The sequence below is a fragment of the Priceomyces carsonii genome (genome assembly GCF_900007245.1).
Source record: "Priceomyces carsonii strain CBS4050 genome assembly, scaffold: Debaryomyces_carsonii_scaffold_4, whole genome shotgun sequence".
Classification (NCBI taxonomy): domain Eukaryota; kingdom Fungi; phylum Ascomycota; class Pichiomycetes; order Serinales; family Debaryomycetaceae; genus Priceomyces; species Priceomyces carsonii.
In genome coordinates this window covers 720,341-736,789 of record NW_026946677.1, presented here as the reverse complement: position 1 = coordinate 736,789, position 16,449 = coordinate 720,341, and the positions used below count along the sequence as shown (strand labels likewise).

At 36.4% G+C, this 16,449-nt stretch overlaps 7 protein-coding genes across 7 annotated transcripts; 6 read left to right on the top strand and 1 right to left on the bottom strand.

The window, feature by feature from the left end:
- Window positions 1–267: 267 nt before the first annotated feature.
- On the top strand, window positions 268–3,099 carry UTP21 (rRNA-processing protein; the record flags this gene model as incomplete). The annotated part of the gene is made up of 1 exon (XM_062953838.1): window positions 268–3,099. One exon carries the CDS (start codon window positions 268–270, stop codon window positions 3,097–3,099), a length of 2,832 nt encoding a protein of 943 aa, XP_062810601.1.
- Window positions 3,100–3,264: 165 nt separating this feature from the next.
- Window positions 3,265–6,384, top strand: PRCAT00003879001 (uncharacterized protein; the record flags this gene model as incomplete). The annotated part of the gene is made up of 1 exon (XM_062953837.1): window positions 3,265–6,384. One exon carries the CDS (start codon window positions 3,265–3,267, stop codon window positions 6,382–6,384), a length of 3,120 nt encoding a protein of 1,039 aa, XP_062810600.1.
- Window positions 6,385–6,540: 156 nt separating this feature from the next.
- On the top strand, window positions 6,541–8,130 carry RXT3 (Rxt3p; the record flags this gene model as incomplete). Its single annotated transcript, XM_062953836.1, has 1 exon — window positions 6,541–8,130. The coding sequence occupies one exon, from the start codon at window positions 6,541–6,543 to the stop codon at window positions 8,128–8,130; it is 1,590 nt and encodes a 529-aa protein (XP_062810599.1).
- A 354-nt stretch (window positions 8,131–8,484) lies between these two features.
- Window positions 8,485–9,381, top strand: PRCAT00003877001 (uncharacterized protein; the record flags this gene model as incomplete). The annotated part of the gene is made up of 1 exon (XM_062953835.1): window positions 8,485–9,381. One exon carries the CDS (start codon window positions 8,485–8,487, stop codon window positions 9,379–9,381), a length of 897 nt encoding a protein of 298 aa, XP_062810598.1.
- Window positions 9,382–9,416: 35 nt separating this feature from the next.
- PRCAT00003876001 (uncharacterized protein) lies at window positions 9,417–9,815 on the bottom strand (the record flags this gene model as incomplete). Its single annotated transcript, XM_062953834.1, has 1 exon — window positions 9,417–9,815. The coding sequence occupies one exon, from the start codon at window positions 9,813–9,815 to the stop codon at window positions 9,417–9,419; it is 399 nt and encodes a 132-aa protein (XP_062810597.1).
- A 177-nt stretch (window positions 9,816–9,992) lies between these two features.
- On the top strand, window positions 9,993–11,075 carry PRCAT00003875001 (uncharacterized protein; the record flags this gene model as incomplete). The annotated part of the gene is made up of 1 exon (XM_062953833.1): window positions 9,993–11,075. One exon carries the CDS (start codon window positions 9,993–9,995, stop codon window positions 11,073–11,075), a length of 1,083 nt encoding a protein of 360 aa, XP_062810596.1.
- A 2,074-nt stretch (window positions 11,076–13,149) lies between these two features.
- On the top strand, window positions 13,150–16,443 carry PEX6 (AAA family ATPase peroxin 6; the record flags this gene model as incomplete). The annotated part of the gene is made up of 1 exon (XM_062953831.1): window positions 13,150–16,443. One exon carries the CDS (start codon window positions 13,150–13,152, stop codon window positions 16,441–16,443), a length of 3,294 nt encoding a protein of 1,097 aa, XP_062810595.1.
- Window positions 16,444–16,449: the final 6 nt, after the last annotated feature.

Below are 16,449 nucleotides of genomic sequence, written 5' to 3'. Positions count from 1 at the left end.
AGATGCCTTCGGAAGAATAAATTTAATTATTGAAGGAGCTTGTCTTGCTTGGCTGTAAAACTCTGAACTGGTCCAGATTACGCAATGCTTTTGATCTAGCTACCGATCTTACTTCCTTTAAAGATACTTGGCTCTAACTCATCAAGATGGGCATCTCATCTCTCCAAGGTGTTATATGCAGGAATATTGAATAAGTTTCTAAAATTTTTCGAGTCAATTAGATATTTCATGCGTCAAATTGAAACTGAATATCACAACCTAAAGGATATGTCTGAAGCTGTGGATAAAAGGAGAAAGGTTGATAATGGTATATCGGACGTGTCGAAGCAAAACCCTGTTCGAAAGTCTAAAATTTTCAGTCCTTTTCGAGTACTAGGTAATGTTACGAACGAAACACCATTCGCAGTAGGAAGTTTGGGGTCTACATTTTTCATAGTAACATCGATTGGCAGAGTATTTCAAATATATGATGTTGCAACATTGCATTTGTTGTTTGTCTCGGAAGGGCAAACACCTCTGAAAATAACTTGCTTGTTTGCTCATTATCATTACGTCTATGCTGCGTACGCAAACAAGATAGGAATTTATAAGAGAGGAAAATTAGAGCATACTTTGGTTTGTCCTACTAATAATTCAGTCAATAATATCTTGGTGTTTGGAGATTTCGTTGTAGCTACTACGGCAGAGGGTGAAATTTTTATTTTCAAGAAACCAAAAGATTCGAAAGTTCCAATCCAATTTTATTCTAGTTTAAGTGTCATAAATGCTCAGTTGGATGGCGAAGTAGTTGCAATGATCCACCCCCAAACATATCTTAATAAAGTTGTTGTGGCTACTACAAATCATCTTTTTATTATTAATGTAAGGACAGGCAAGTTGGTATTCAAAACAGCTGCTAATGCATTCAATGAAAGCATATCATGCATAGAAGCAGCTCCTGCTTTGGATATCATAGCCGTTGGTACATCCTCTGGAGGAGTCTACTTGTATAACTTGAAGAAAGGCAGAGTGTTGGGTTCTAGGATCGGAGTATCTGCATCTGATGAATCATCTAAGGTTGTAGCTGTCTCATTCAGAACAGATGGCTCGCTGCATTTGGTAGCTGGTTTATCTTCTGGAGATCTTTTCTTTTATGACTTGTTAAAGAAGAGTAGGATTCATATTTTAAGGAATGCGCATAGAGAAGAGCATGGTGGTATAGCAAACGTGAAGTTTTTGAATGGCCAGTCGATCCTTGTGTCTAATGGAGGTGATAATCATTTGAAAGAGTTTGTCTTTGATCCAACATTGTCGGCATCCAATTCTTCAATCGTTTCTCCCCCTCGTCATTTGAGATCAAGAGGTGGACATTCTGCGCCACCAGTTGCCATAGAGTTTCCCGACGAGAATAAATCCCATTTCATATTGAGTGCCTCTAGAGATAGGTCATTGTGGTCATTTTCATTGAGGAAGGATGCACAAGCTCAAGAATTATCCCAAAGATATCCTAAAAGTAAGAATGGAAAAAGGCAACCAGGACAAGTATCTTCTTTCCGTGAGAAATTCCCCGAAGTCATATCCTTGACAACGTCTCAAGCTCGTGAAGGTGAATGGGAGAATATAATAAGTGCGCATAAAGATGAGACTTTTGCAAGAACTTGGGATTCAAGAAATAAAAAAGTGGGTCGCCATACCCTCGCAACTGTGGATAGTGGTTTCGTGAAGGCAGTTTGTATATCCCATTGCGGTAATTTCGGTATAGTGGGTTCTTCTAAAGGAGGCATTGGTGTTTATAATTTACAATCAGGATTGATCCGCAAGAAATACATTTTGCACAAGAATGCTGTGACTGGCCTTTCTATAGATGGCATGAACCGTAAAATGGTTAGTTGCGGCTTAGATGGTATTGTTGGCTTTTATGATTTCACCCAACTGAAGTATTTAGGCAAATTGCGATTAGATGCCCCTATAACATCAATGATTTACCACAAATCTACAGATTTAGTTGCCTGCTCATTAGATGATTTGACAATAGTTGTGATTGATACATCGACCCAAAGAGTGGTTAGAGTCTTTTATGGTCATACTAATCGGGTAACTAGCATGGATTTTTCACCGGATGGTCGTTGGATTGTGTCTGTGAGCTTAGATGGAACCTTGAGAACTTGGGATTTACCTACTGGGGGATGTATTGATGGAATCATACTTCCAAGTGTCGCCACAAATGTTAGATTTTCTCCTATTGGTGACTTTCTAGCTACTACGCATGTTACAGGAAATGGTATTTTTCTTTGGACAAATAAATCACAGTTTGGACTTGTCTCAACTAGACACATTGACGTAGAAGAATTTGCAACAATGTTGCTCCCAACACCAGCTGGTGATTCTAATGCAAGTATCATCGATGGAGCCTTAGAAAATCACAATAAAGAAGATGTTGAATTTCATGCATCATACACTTCTGTCGACCAAATAGATGAAAAGTTGGTCACACTCTCTGTGGGTCCCAGGTCGAAGTATTCAACTTTAATACATTTAGATGCTATCAAGAAACGTAATAAACCTATTCAGCCGGCAAAGAGACCGGATCAGGCACCATTCTTTTTGTCTTTGTCAGGAAATGTGGTTGGCGATAGGGCATCGGAAGCAGAGGGGCGTACACCTCATTCTAGGGACTTGGACATTCTGGAAGATTCTAGCAGGCTACACAAATTAAAATCAGATGCTCTGCATACTTTCGAGTCCAGGTTCACGAAACTCTTAAGAGAGTGCAGTGAATCGGATGATTATCTGGACTTTTTGAAATACTTGGTTGAGGAATCTCCTTCTTCTGTCAATTTAGAGATCAGATCTTTGAACACATTTCCGCCTTTGAGTGAATTGACTAGCTTTGTTTCTGCCTTGAACCAAGGACTTAGGTCTAACAAAAACTACGATCTTTATCAATCTATGTTTAGCATATTTGCTAAGATACATGGGGATGTCCTTTATTCAAACGATGATACCGATTTGAAGTCATCTCTCGAGAAATGGAACGAATTGAACGAACAGCGTAGTGTCAAAATGGACGATTTGGTAAAATACTGCTCAGGTGTTATAAACTTTTTAACCACTGTATAGTTCAATCAAAAATATAAATATAGCTTAGCTTTACTGTAGATAGCGACATAATGTAACACAAAACTTCGTGCCTAAGTTAATGCGCTTGGTTTATTATCAATCACAATTAAAGTTTAATGAAAGAAACCTACGAGAAATTGAGCTGGCCAACCTGTACCTCGCAAGATGAACATTGACATTTTGACTCCGTCTAATCGAGTTCATTTGTCTTCTAACCAGAAAATATCGGCAATTCATTATTTTCATAGAAAATTGTTCGTGGGATTTTTTAATGGTGACTTGAGTATTTATTCGACTCCCATCGGTAAGACTGAGTATGACAGAACAACAAGTAGATCTTTGAAATCGGCGAAGTCAATTAGTGAAATACATGGGCTATTTAACAATGATGACCAATCTCAGAAAATTACGTTGGACAATACTTTCAAAAATGCTTCCCGGGACCAATCTGGTATTACTAGAATCGAATGTCTCCAAGTGCTAGAAGGGGACAACAGGAATATAATTATATTGGCTAGCAATGACTCAATCAAAGTTTTTGAGCGCGTTGGCTACCATTTGAACTTCATTGCGGATCTCGAAGACACTAAGAATTTTACTGACTTTTATTGTTTCTGCTCACAAGAGAGAAAATTGATCATAGTTGGGGTTAAGAAGAAGTTGATATTCTATCTGTTGAAAAAAAAGTCACGTAACATTATTCAGGTATTTAAGATAAAAGAGTTGACATTTAAAGATAAAATAAAGGCTATAGGATCTAGCTCAAGCCAAAATATGTGTTGGATTATCGTGGCTCTTACAAGCGATTTTTTTGTAGTTGATGTTGACGACGATTTCAATTTTGAACCTTTGGCTTACAATGATACATTGTCTGGCTTTAGCCACTCAAATTCTTTCAGCTATTTTGGTTTGTCTTCATCAGGCCCCAAAACCTGGATACTTAATGCCTCCCAGGATAAGGTACTACTTGTGAAGGACAATCAAGTTGCAGTTTCAATCAGGAAAGAGAAAACATTCTCAATTTCATCCGTGCCAATAAAGTTTTCAGTGGCTCCATTATACATTGCATTTATTTACCCATTATACCTTTTAGTAGTATATAATAAGAAACTTGAGGTTCTTGATGTTGACACTGGGTACTTGATTCAAAAGTTCCATCATCATTTAAATTCTGGCCAGATTCAAGTTACTTTTGAGAATGAGTCGTTCTTTTTAGGTTCTGGAACTGATATCCTAGAGTTTAATATATTGGCATATCAAAAACAAATTGATCAATACTTGAGTATAAGTGGAAAGGACTCCTCATCAAAAGGAGCGAGAGATCCTCATAATGACTTGAAATATATAGGGCTAGAGAAAGCTATATCACTCGTATCCAAATTGAGTGCTAGTTGTTCTTTCTTTGAGGGATCGAATATTGAACCAATGAAGAAAAAGCAGTTGATTTTGCGTGACTTATATAAATCGAAGGCTTTCCTCTTGTTCGAATCATATTCAAAGTTTCATGAATCCCTAGTTGAAATATGTTCTGAGTGGTTGATTGCGTATACTGATGTTTTAGACTTGTTTCCAGATTTCATTCACTGGAATAATTCTCCTTCTAAGATACAAAGTGACACTGAAAGCATTAGCTCCATTAATTATAATATTGTAAAGCGAATTTCTTTAAAAGATCTTCAGCATTCCAAAGAGACACTAGGGGAATCGGGAACGGAAAACGAAGCTCTTGAACGTCAGAGTCTAAAGTCTGGCAATATTGTAACAGGACGAGCTCAATCAAATCTAATGAAGTCTCAGAATGTCAGGAAGTTTAAAAAAGCGGTTTTCAATTTAATCATATACTTAACAGATCAGAGAAGAATTTTATCTACTTTTTTAGATGACCCCAATTCCACTTTAGCTTGGAAGGGCCTTGATATTACTCCATATGATATCTATCCACATATTGACTCTCACGACTTGACTCTGGAGCTTACTAAGATTGCAGAAGACATAGATACGACCTTGTTTTTATGTTATTTTCACACCAAGCCTATGTTGATGGGTCCCCTTCTTAGATTACCCAATAATCATTGTAATACGTTGATTGTGAATGATTACTTGCTCTATAACCTACATAACCATAATGAGCAGGGCCCTGTTTTCATCAAAGAGTTATTAGACTTTTATTATGGTAGAGGATTACACAAGGATGCTTTGCAAATGCTCTACGAGTTAAGTCACCATAAACCTCAAGACCACGACAATGAATTTGATGACTTTCTTTTGGAGCCTACTCTTACTATCCAGTATTTAAGAAAATTGTCAAATGAGCATTTGGATCTTATTTTCGAGTATTCGAAATGGGCAATTCAAGAAAATCCGAAGACAAGCATGCAAAACAGTGAGCTAATCTTTATGAATGATTCCTACGAGTGTGAAAGTTATAATTGTAACAAAGTATTAAAATATTTCCTTCATGATATCAAAAGCAACGAAATGGCTATTCGATACTTGGAATGGTTAATTTTCGATAGCGAAATTATTGATATATCTGAGAAACAGCACGAAAAGTCTAGATTTCATACAAAGCTTTGCCTTTTATACTTGGAAGAATTATTGAACGTTAGCGAAATATCGAAATCTCCTTATTATGAGAAGCTATGTAAGTTTCTCCAAACCACCAATAGCTATGAGCCTTGGACGGTTTTGAAAAATATACCTACTAATGAGGATGAGTATCTCAGGCTTACTGTCTTTGTTTACAAAAGACTAGGAGAACATGAGAAGGCGATAGATGTCTATTTCAATCAGCTTAACGACTTGGATCTGGCAATGAAATATTGCTCTGAGATTTACAGGCAGCCAAACAACGAGCATGTTGGACAACTGCTCTTGCACAAGCTCCTAGAAGATCTCTTGACACATTCAGAAGAAAACATAGATCGAATCGAAATTTTATTAAATTTACAAGGTTCCAAGATGTCTGTCGTAAAGACTCTCGCTGCGTTGCCTAATTCGTTTCCCCTTTCCAGTGTTGCTGGTTTCTTGACTGAGAATTTGAGGAAAACTACAGAAACTTTACATGATACAAGAGCATATAGCCAGTTATATAAAGTTGGCATGATAAAATTGCAAGATGAGTTGTTGACATCCCAGAGTAAAGGTTACTCGATTGAGTCTGGAAGAGAGTTATGTCCGATATGCAACAAAAGATTGGGGTATGGCATATTCACGGTTGATAAAAAAGATGACGTTGTCCACTATGGCTGTTACCAAAGGCTTAGAGACTCTAATAGCATATAAATTAGCATTGATATATTCATAGTATTAGTGATTTTGTAGTGTAAACGTGGTCGTGCGTCAGGATAAAGATATCCTAAACTAACTGAAAATTAAGATACAAACATCTTGGTGTTAGGTGTGCTCGGTCAAGAGAAGCCTGGCCTCTTTATAAGAACAATGTCACTGCCTAACAATTCGAAAGACCTACCTGAATCGAGGTCTATGGCTGATAATTCTAAAGGAAGTTTTAAACTTCCTCCAATTTCGTTTTTATCACATCAACAACAGACAAACCAACTCCCTCTGGCTTCCAATTTGGGGATTATCAATTTCATGAGTGCTGAAACGAAAAATCAGCCCAAAGAGCTTGAGCATATTGATAAGAAGGTTAAGCTTGAAGGTATCAATGAGAAAAAAATACGTGATGCCAATGATAACCAATATTCGTCGGATCCTGGTCTTGGGTTTGAGACAACACAATCCGAAAAAAGGGAAGATAATGGTAACTCATCTGACCCGGGATCCGCTGAGCAAGGAAATATAACTACAAATACAGGTGAAAAGGTGTCAAATACTATTTCGACGAATCTGGACTCTCAAAATAGGAATAATTTGGATCTTCGTCATCATCATCATCACCACCACCACCATGCAGTGGGCCCTCATCATCACCACCATCATCATCATCACCACTATCATGGGGATGAAGAGAAAAACAATCCACAGGATACTATAGAAGGTACTTCAGATACAAATAACTCCCCGGCTCCGTCATTAAATAACGACGAAGGAAATGGAAACCATAAAGATACACGGGGTCTGATTTCTGTTTCTCCCGCTAATAATGGCTCGAAAGATAAAAATGAAATATCAAGTGTCTTAAAACAGAAATCTATCGAGAAATATAGAGGTCTGGTAAAATTAAACAAAGGGCCCATTATAGATATCATCAAGGAATATTTTCCTGAAAGGCGTAACTTAGGGTCATTAGTGTACAATCCCACAACCAGCTGGCTAACCTTACAAACTGATCAATTAACGGGGTTAAAACCAGAACATCACGAACGATTTAATGAGATAAAAAGAAACTATTTGGATATTCTTCAGGATAAACGTAATGCTCCGCCCACCAAACTTATTCCGGTTATACCACCACTACCTACTGAATATGTGAATTCTATAATTGAGATTAAGATACCTTTTAGGTTCGTTAAATTCTTTAAAGAAAACATGGAAATGCACGAGGGTTACGTTAAGAATAGGAACCTTTGGGGAGGAGCTAGTGGAGTCTATACCGATGATTCAGATATTTTAACAGTGCTCGTTCACTTAGGCTTATTTAGTGATTCTATCGATTTATCTGAATGGAACGTCGAGTGGACTTCTTCTGATTTCATACGACCCTTAAATTCAAATGGTGACTTTATAGGGGATTTGTCAGTTGAGGTGTTATTACTTCCTTCCTTACCAGAATATCATGGATTTTTCGCTAATGGTGTCAATTCCAGGTCTTGGTTGGGCGTCGATAAGCATGACGGTCAATCAATAGCTGTATACAATGTCAAGTGGGAAAATTACGGAGCATTTTTGCAGAACCCCAATATTTTTAAGCAATACCAATTGGAGATGAGAAATGATGAATTCATCTCGAAACAGGAAGCAAGAGAGCAGGAAGGTTGGAAATTTGATTATAAGTACTTCAAGAAGCTCAAACAAAAATACGAAAACCAAGAAAATAAGTCGGTGCTCCTGGAAGGTGTTTCTTAGGTGCCTTGAGCTATTGCATCGCAGAATCATATCTCGATTGCCTGTCTAGATTAATTTGTATTTTAGTGAACATACTTTTGAAAACTTGTCTACCTGTATATAAACTTGAGTCACTTACAAAGTGTTTGATATGTCTCTCATCGACCTAATCTCTTTCGCTTAATACATATCCACTATCAGTTTAGTAATGAATAAAAGGCTCTAGAGCCACTGATTATACTATTTGTCCAAAGATCCAAAGAAACAGTTTTTCATCTTTGGTATCCGGCTTATATAGGTGTCAGTCTATCTGTGGTGGTGAGGCTCATAAATTTAGTAGTCCGACCAGAAACTACCATCTGGCCTCTCATATTAATGACTTATGCTTATCTGACATCCAAATCAGTATCAGTAAGAGAAACCTCAAGCACTAGGTTAGCCAAAAAACAGCACGGTAAGCTTTCAAGCTCTTCAAAAATTAGCGACAAAAAGCCAAGACGAGGTATAGGTGGGTTCTTCAAGAAGATATCTCTTGAACTAAACTTGATCTTTTTGAGAGTCAAATCCTTTTCGGAGGAAATATTTGAACCAGACGAAACGGGAGACCTATTTATTGATGAAAATTCGGGAGACCATTTCGATCAGTTGTTAAGAACCCACCAAGGACATAATCTGACTGAAGAGAAATTTCTAGAGCAGTATCTGAAGTATAAAAGTTTAGACAAAATGTCTGAAGCAGCACAAGAGTCCAACATCAGCGAGCAATTTGGAAGCGAAAACTCGACCCAGACAGGCAGATGCAAGTTGGAAGATTTAATACGACTAGTTGATGCAGATAATGAGGATGATGATGATGATGACGATGTAGAAAGTATGATGGACGACAATATATCTTACGCTGATTTTGATGTACGCAAAGTAAGAGAAGCGCTTGAAAATAAAGAGGCTAATGATAGCTCTGCCAAATCGACGGTGACCTTACAGACAAGCCAAACGAACCAAGGAGATGTCGGAGAAAAATTATGGGAGATTAGGAGAAGACTATGGGTCAGTCCTAAAAATTCTGAGAGGGACATCAAACAAAGAATTAATAATCTGGCAGTTACAAATCTTTCAAGTGAATTGTACATTAAAGTCTACAGCAACTTAATCGACAAAGGAAAGCGTCTCAAGGACGATAAAAGAATTAATTTAGCAGACTTAATTAAAGTAATCAACTGTGGGTGGATAGCTGAAGAAAAATGGGAGAGAGCAGCTAAGGGATTAGCATAATTTCGTATATGTCTTGAAATATATAGTAATAAGAACTACATGTCTAGACTGCTCTCATTCGTATTTCGTTCTTGAACTAAACTCAATGTTTTCTCTAATATCCTCAAGTCTTGGTCTATGGATTCTATGCGGCCCTGTAGCTTGTTGAAACTTTCGAAGATATTTAAATTCTGCAACATTTTGTTAATAAGCTTGGAGAGATCTTCCTTCTCTGTAAGCAAGTTACTAAATTCATCAAATGTATCTCTTAGCTGATCGTTTATTTTCCCGTCAAGTTGAGTTATAGTCGAATACTTGTTGCATAATTCACTATCGCTATTCTCCAACAAGAATGCCACTGATTTTGATAATTCATCAGATAAACCCTTTGATCCAAGCAGCAATTGCCGTTGGTTTTGTTTGGCCTTTTGTATAAAGTTATTATGATCCGCCATTCTCTGATATTACTTCATTACTTATTCACTAAGTTGTTTTGATTTTGGTCAGTAAGACACCGAAAGTTTTATAAGTGCTATAATGATAATCTAATCTCGATTATATTTATCTACATCCATGCACAATTTATATCTGAAAATTAATAGAAACATATCAAAATATTGAATTCACATGATATGATAACTAAGAAGGTTGTCTCTCTGGACGATTTGTTCCTTATACTGCCCTCGGACCTTAGTATACAGCCAAGTTTGGTTGATCTAGAAGAAGCGTTAAAATCGACCTCTACTGGTAGGGATAGAATAATCGACTTAACGTGGCATTTAATACAAAATCAAGAGTTATCGCTAGATGAGACATTGAAGCTATGGGAGATAAGACTCACTCTATTATTGTTTAATAGTCAATTGAACATTGCAAAGAAGGAAGCAATTAACCTCAACAATGCGTTATACTTAAGCGAAGATGATAGTAATTCAACCTCAAGTTCTACGAACAGCTTAATGCCTATATACCCTTTACCCAAGAATAATGATAAAATTCTTGATTACAATTTATTGACCTTATTGATCAGGTTAAAATCAATTCCTAATTTGAACTTGGTCAATGAAATATATAAATTGACGTACCAGCTTCGATTGAAGTACAAAGGTAATTTGATTTACAAAAAGCTTATCAATTTAAGCTATGATGTCATGGTTATCTTAATTATCAATAAGAATTATTTGACATTAATCAACTTGTTAGGCTCTATCATTCATGAATTAGAAATATATCCGGAAAGAGACCACAATAATTACCATTCCAATGTTTTACTTGTATATATTATAGTGAAAGCCTACATGTTCCAGGATGTATCCCAACTTGTTTCAGAGTGCAAAGAAACTTTTTCTGGGGTTAATAGGTTATCTAAGATGGCATTATACTTTGTATTGAAGTCCATTTCTCCACGTTTGACTTTTCCCAATGAGAAAGAGACAATGGCTATACTCCCTCCTAGCGAAGATTTTTCTATCGACTACCTAGCTACTGCTGTCTCTAAAGGTGACATTTCCACTCGAATAATATGTTCCGCTATGGGAATGTGGGATCTAATAAATAGATTTGACTTTCAGTTACTGTCTGACCCAGATATTTCCTTCACAGATCCACATTTGACTCAGGAGTATGAGGGTGATATGTCAGTTGTAGAGTCTTGCTACAGGCTCGTTAATACCCAGTGGGCAGGTCAATTTCAGAAAGTCTATGGGCTTGAGTGATGATCACAAATGCTGATTTTTGACTTGATCGAGTATGATTGATATTGCTATATCTTTGCGAGAGAAGTGGTACTATAGTTGTGAATTTGTTCTGGTAGAGTTCTTGATATTGCCCAAGTCATACTAAGTGCTAATGAATTCATTCCTGTATAATATGCACATTTGAGGGCTAAACCCTAATCGGCTCGTTTGTGCGGTGCACGGTAGATTGAGTACACAAAATTGATTTTTCACTATAGGGTCGGTTTGGAAAGATTTTTTCACTTTACATTAAAGGTAATAGTAGTTTGATATTTTAACTAATCATTAATAGGTAGATAAATCAACGAAAATGGCTTTGCAAGACGTTGTTACCCGTGAATATACTATCAACTTGCACAAGAGAGTATGTAATTTTGATTAAGAAGCGTTTAAATGGCGAAGACCGTGAAGTAGAACAGACAATAATGACTATGATATCATGGTAACACACATGAAACAAATAAAGGATTAATTTGGTGAGAGGGAATAGTTGGTTGATGTTTCATTTGTTTGGCAGAATGATATAATGATTGAATAGTACTCCAGTGAGATGAGGATCCTTTTAAAATTAACCGAAATAAGAACGGAAGCAAAGTTGTACTCAATGTATCGGTCCCCGTCCTATCACGCATTAGATGACTTTTGAATCAATATACTAACAACCATTTAGTTGCATGGTGTCAACTTCAAGAAGAGAGCCCCAAAGGCCGTGAAGGAGATCAAGAAGTTTGCTACTTTGCATATGGGTACTACTGACGTTAGATTAGACCCAAAGTTGAATGTTGTCATCTGGAAGAGAGGTGTTCAAGGTGTTGAACCAAGATTAAGATTGAGAATCTCCAGAAAGAGAAATGACGAAGAAGATGCTAAGGAAAAGTTGTTTGCTTTGGTCGAGCCTGTCAACGTGCCAACCGCTAAAGGTTTACACACTGTTGTCGTTGACGAAGATGAAGCTTAAATATAATTTATCCACCTTAATGTATAAGTAAAACACTGGTCAATACACATCTGTAAAATCGTGAATCAAAACGTAGATTTATTAAAGATCATATATATTACATAAACATGTTCACTGAATACGCATTAGTATCAATTGTTAGATAAGCATAAGTCCAGTTTATTTTTCGATCAGTGTAACTATGACAAAGTACCAGGTCATTGCAGCGGAAGTAAATGTTAGACCAAAACGGTAACGAAGCTTCCTTGTAGCTCTTTTATTGGTACAAAAAGATTAAATTCTTCATCATCTTCGAAATTTTCATTAATCAAGGACGTGGATATTCGTATCCAAACTATGCTGAGGTATTTAAAGCTCCCATACTTACATTTCAATCTAAGACATCAATTTGAAATGCCTGGCTAAACTAAAGTCAAATTTTTATCTCGAACTCTATATATGTACCTATATGTGTGCGGGTAAATTTTTCTCTGATGGTCCTCATTACAAACTTGAGCTGAACAAGTCTTTCTACTTATGATAATTGAATAACAAAGAAGGCATGTGCTAAAGCTGAAACTGTTTCCTAATCCCTCTTATTTAATATTGTTTCTTTATCGATTCAAAAGGAATTGAATAAATGTACATACATACGATTAAGAAAAAGGCGTCTTTATTTTTATGTTGTCGATACATACAATTCAGCCTGGGCCAGGATATCTAGCAACCATTCAATTTTGTTTAATTTACTTGTAACAGCAATTTCTGAAATATGAGCCAATTGAAATGGAAGGTGCTTGCGTTCTATATCTTTCGAGGCTTGTCGCTAGACTAGGTTGATTACCACAATTAATTGTATCTTGTACCACATCAAGTAGCTTTCAGAACTCAGTTTCAATGCTGAACTCAGCATGCTTCGTAGTCTCTCCTTTGATGGATTTCCTTCTGTTTTTTTGCATCATTTTGTGGAAAAAAGTAGACCCCACAAAAACTTGATGCTCGTGAAATTATCCGAGGGAAATGTTAGCGTCACATAATTTAGACTATGACAACGAGTAATATTTAATAGTATTAACGTTAAGGAAGAAAGAGTAAATAGGTGATCTTCCACATAACATGATTTCAGCGTCTATTCCTAAGACAGAATTGTCTTCCATTTCAGCGCTGGCAAGTGTTGAAGTTGTAAGTGACTTGGACACTAATAGATACGATGAAATAGAACTTTCAAGAGACTTATTTAATTTAATATTCCCTGGAGGAGAAACAGTGGAAGATAAATACGTTTTAATTGAGCTATTGGGCTCAAAAGCATTCGAAAAGTATAACATCTTCAAGATAGATAGCATTGATATGGAAAAGACTGGACATGTAGTCAGATTCTTTAATAATAGTCGCTTCAACAGATTCAATAGCCAGATCACTATCAAGGATTGTCACATAGAATCATTGATTTGGAAAGTCATTCCGCCATTGGAACGGATTTATGTTCTTGTCCCAGATACCATGTATTCAATTCTTATAAATGAACCGAAGGATCTAGTTAGACATCAGTTTTCTACTAAGTTTTTGAAGCGTAAAGTGGTTAATACTGGAGACGTTATAAGAAGTATAAATGGAGAAGTAAAGCTATGTGAACCCTTTGACCAAGGTGCGATCGATTCCAATACCGAAATCGTTTTCATTAAGAAAGAAAATGATGAGCTTAACGATGTTCAGGGAACAGAAGACGATTACAATAATTATAGTGAAGATGATGATTCCATTGATAGAAGTCTTTCGGAGCTTGATTTATCAACATATTTATCAGATGGTTTTTCGGAAGCTATAAGCAAGAGATTCCAAGTCAACCCATTATCAAAGAAAATATCAATCACTCAATTCCCCAACAAATGGCAAAAAGAGGATAATGAATTATTTGTCTTTATTAATTCTGATGATTTGATGAAATTGAATTTTCCGCTCTTCAATGGAGATTGTGCAAAACTTGTCACTGATTCTGACGAAGAACTACTCGTTAAAATATTCACCTTCTTGGAGCCCAATCCTTTCGAATCTGGATTTTTATATTTGTCTCCCATTATTTCCATTAACTTGGGTTTAACTGCAAACTCTACAATAAGAATCAAGCCGATATCTCATCCTGATACTTTATTGTCAAACCAAATACCGATAGCCCAACAAGTCACTATATCTAGAATTGCATCTTCCATCACTATGGATAAGACATACCAGCAGCATTTTTTTTCGAATTTGAAATATTTACTTAACAACCAACTAAAATGCATCAAGGTTGGTGATGTTATTCCAGTTGTTATTGATTCTGTTTTGTCCAAAACCATGTTTGATTTGGAATCAGATGATGACACTGTCCCTATCGGTAATCCTGATGCTATAGCTTGGTTTCAAATTGTTGATATCGTAAGAGGAAATGAGGATCTGACGACCGGACAGTATTTGATTGATTCTTCGAAGACTAAATTAATATCTTCAGGAGTTGAGTTTATCCGCCTACCTAAAAATGAGTTTCATAATTGGTATTCGTATTTCGATTTACCACCAGTATTTAATTTTAACAAATTTGTTAGCCTGAAGGATTTCTCGTATGCTTCAGAACTCAGAAAAATATTGAAAACAAGCTTGAATGCTAAGGTGAATACAACGATCTTATTAAATTCTTTTTCTAGAGGGGCAGGAAAGTCGACTTTGGTCAGGAACTTATCCTTGGAGTTAGGATTGAATTTATTAGAACTTGACTGTAATGAAGTAATTAATCCTGGTCAAGAATTGAAGACAATAGGGTTATTGAGTGGTAAAATAGATAAGATTTTAAATGGCTTCCCTGAGAATAGTTCAGAGAGTGTAACGGTCATATATTTGAAGCATATTGAGAATTTGTGTGTTGAAAAAAATGTAAATGATCAAAACTCTAGCTTATATACTTCAGTATCATTAAGAGTTGCAAAATTGTTGAATTCATATCTTAGCAGATTTCCATCTAACGTATTGGTGATCCTCAGTTGTAATGATTTTGATAAATTAAATAATAATGTTAAGCTGACTGTTAAGTTCAAAATCGATGTTTCTATACCAACTGAATCTGAAAGAAGAGAAATATTCAATTTTTTATTTGAAAACTATTTGAATCATGATGGTTCCTTCTATGGCGACCATTATTCTATTAGAAATGATGTTAACTTTGCCTCTCTATCATTACAATCGGCTGGTTTAAACCCTCTTGATTTAATTTCAATTATTAGAAATGCTAAAAAGGCAGCAACAAGAAGAGTCACAGAATTATCTAAGTCGCTCAAAATATCCGTGGCAGATTTGATAAGAATTGGGGATGGTGGTAGCATTGTGATAATACCAGAGGATTGCAATGTTGCAATCAATGATGCGAGAAATCAATTTAGCGACTCAATCGGAGCTCCAAAGATCCCGAATGTCAAATGGGAAGATATAGGAGGTTTGGATTTAGTCAAAGACGAGATTTTGGATACCATCGACATGCCATTGAAATACCCTGAGTTGTTCAACAACGGCTTAAAAAAAAGAAGTGGAATATTATTCTATGGCCCTCCAGGTACGGGAAAAACTCTCTTGGCGAAAGCGATAGCCACAAACTTTTCATTAAATTTTTTCAGTGTGAAAGGGCCCGAGTTGTTGAATATGTATATTGGTGAATCGGAAGCTAATGTAAGAAAAGTATTTCAAAGGGCAAGAGACGCAAAACCATGTGTCATTTTCTTCGACGAGCTTGACTCTGTAGCTCCAAAGAGGGGCAACCAAGGTGATTCTGGAGGTGTCATGGATAGAATTGTATCGCAATTACTTGCAGAATTGGATGGTATGAGTAGTGGTGATGGTGATGGTGTCTTCGTCGTTGGTGCCACTAATAGACCGGATTTATTAGATGAGGCCCTCTTAAGACCTGGGAGATTTGACAAGATGTTATACTTAGGGATCTCTGATACTGATGAGAAACAAACTAAAATTTTGGAGGCATTGACGAGAAAATTCAAATTAGATTCCGAAGTTGACTTGAATAAGGTCACTAAAGAGTGCTCTTATAACTTGACTGGAGCTGACTTTTATGCATTGTGCTCTGATTCAATGTTGAACGCAATGACTAGAATCTCTAAAGAAATTGATACAAAGTTAAACGACTTTAATAATGCATTGGAAGAGCAGGGAAAAGAAGAAGTGTCTATTCGGTGGTGGTTTGACAATATTTCGACAGAGAAGGATACTCTCGTTGTTGTCAAAATGGAGGATTTTGAAAAAGCTCAGAAGAATTTGATTCCATCAGTCAGTATCGATGAGCTCAACCATTATCTTCGAATCAGGGAAAACTTTGAAGGTGGTAAAGATGAGGCCCAAAAGTCTGCAAGAGAACAAGAATCCAAATAGATATGT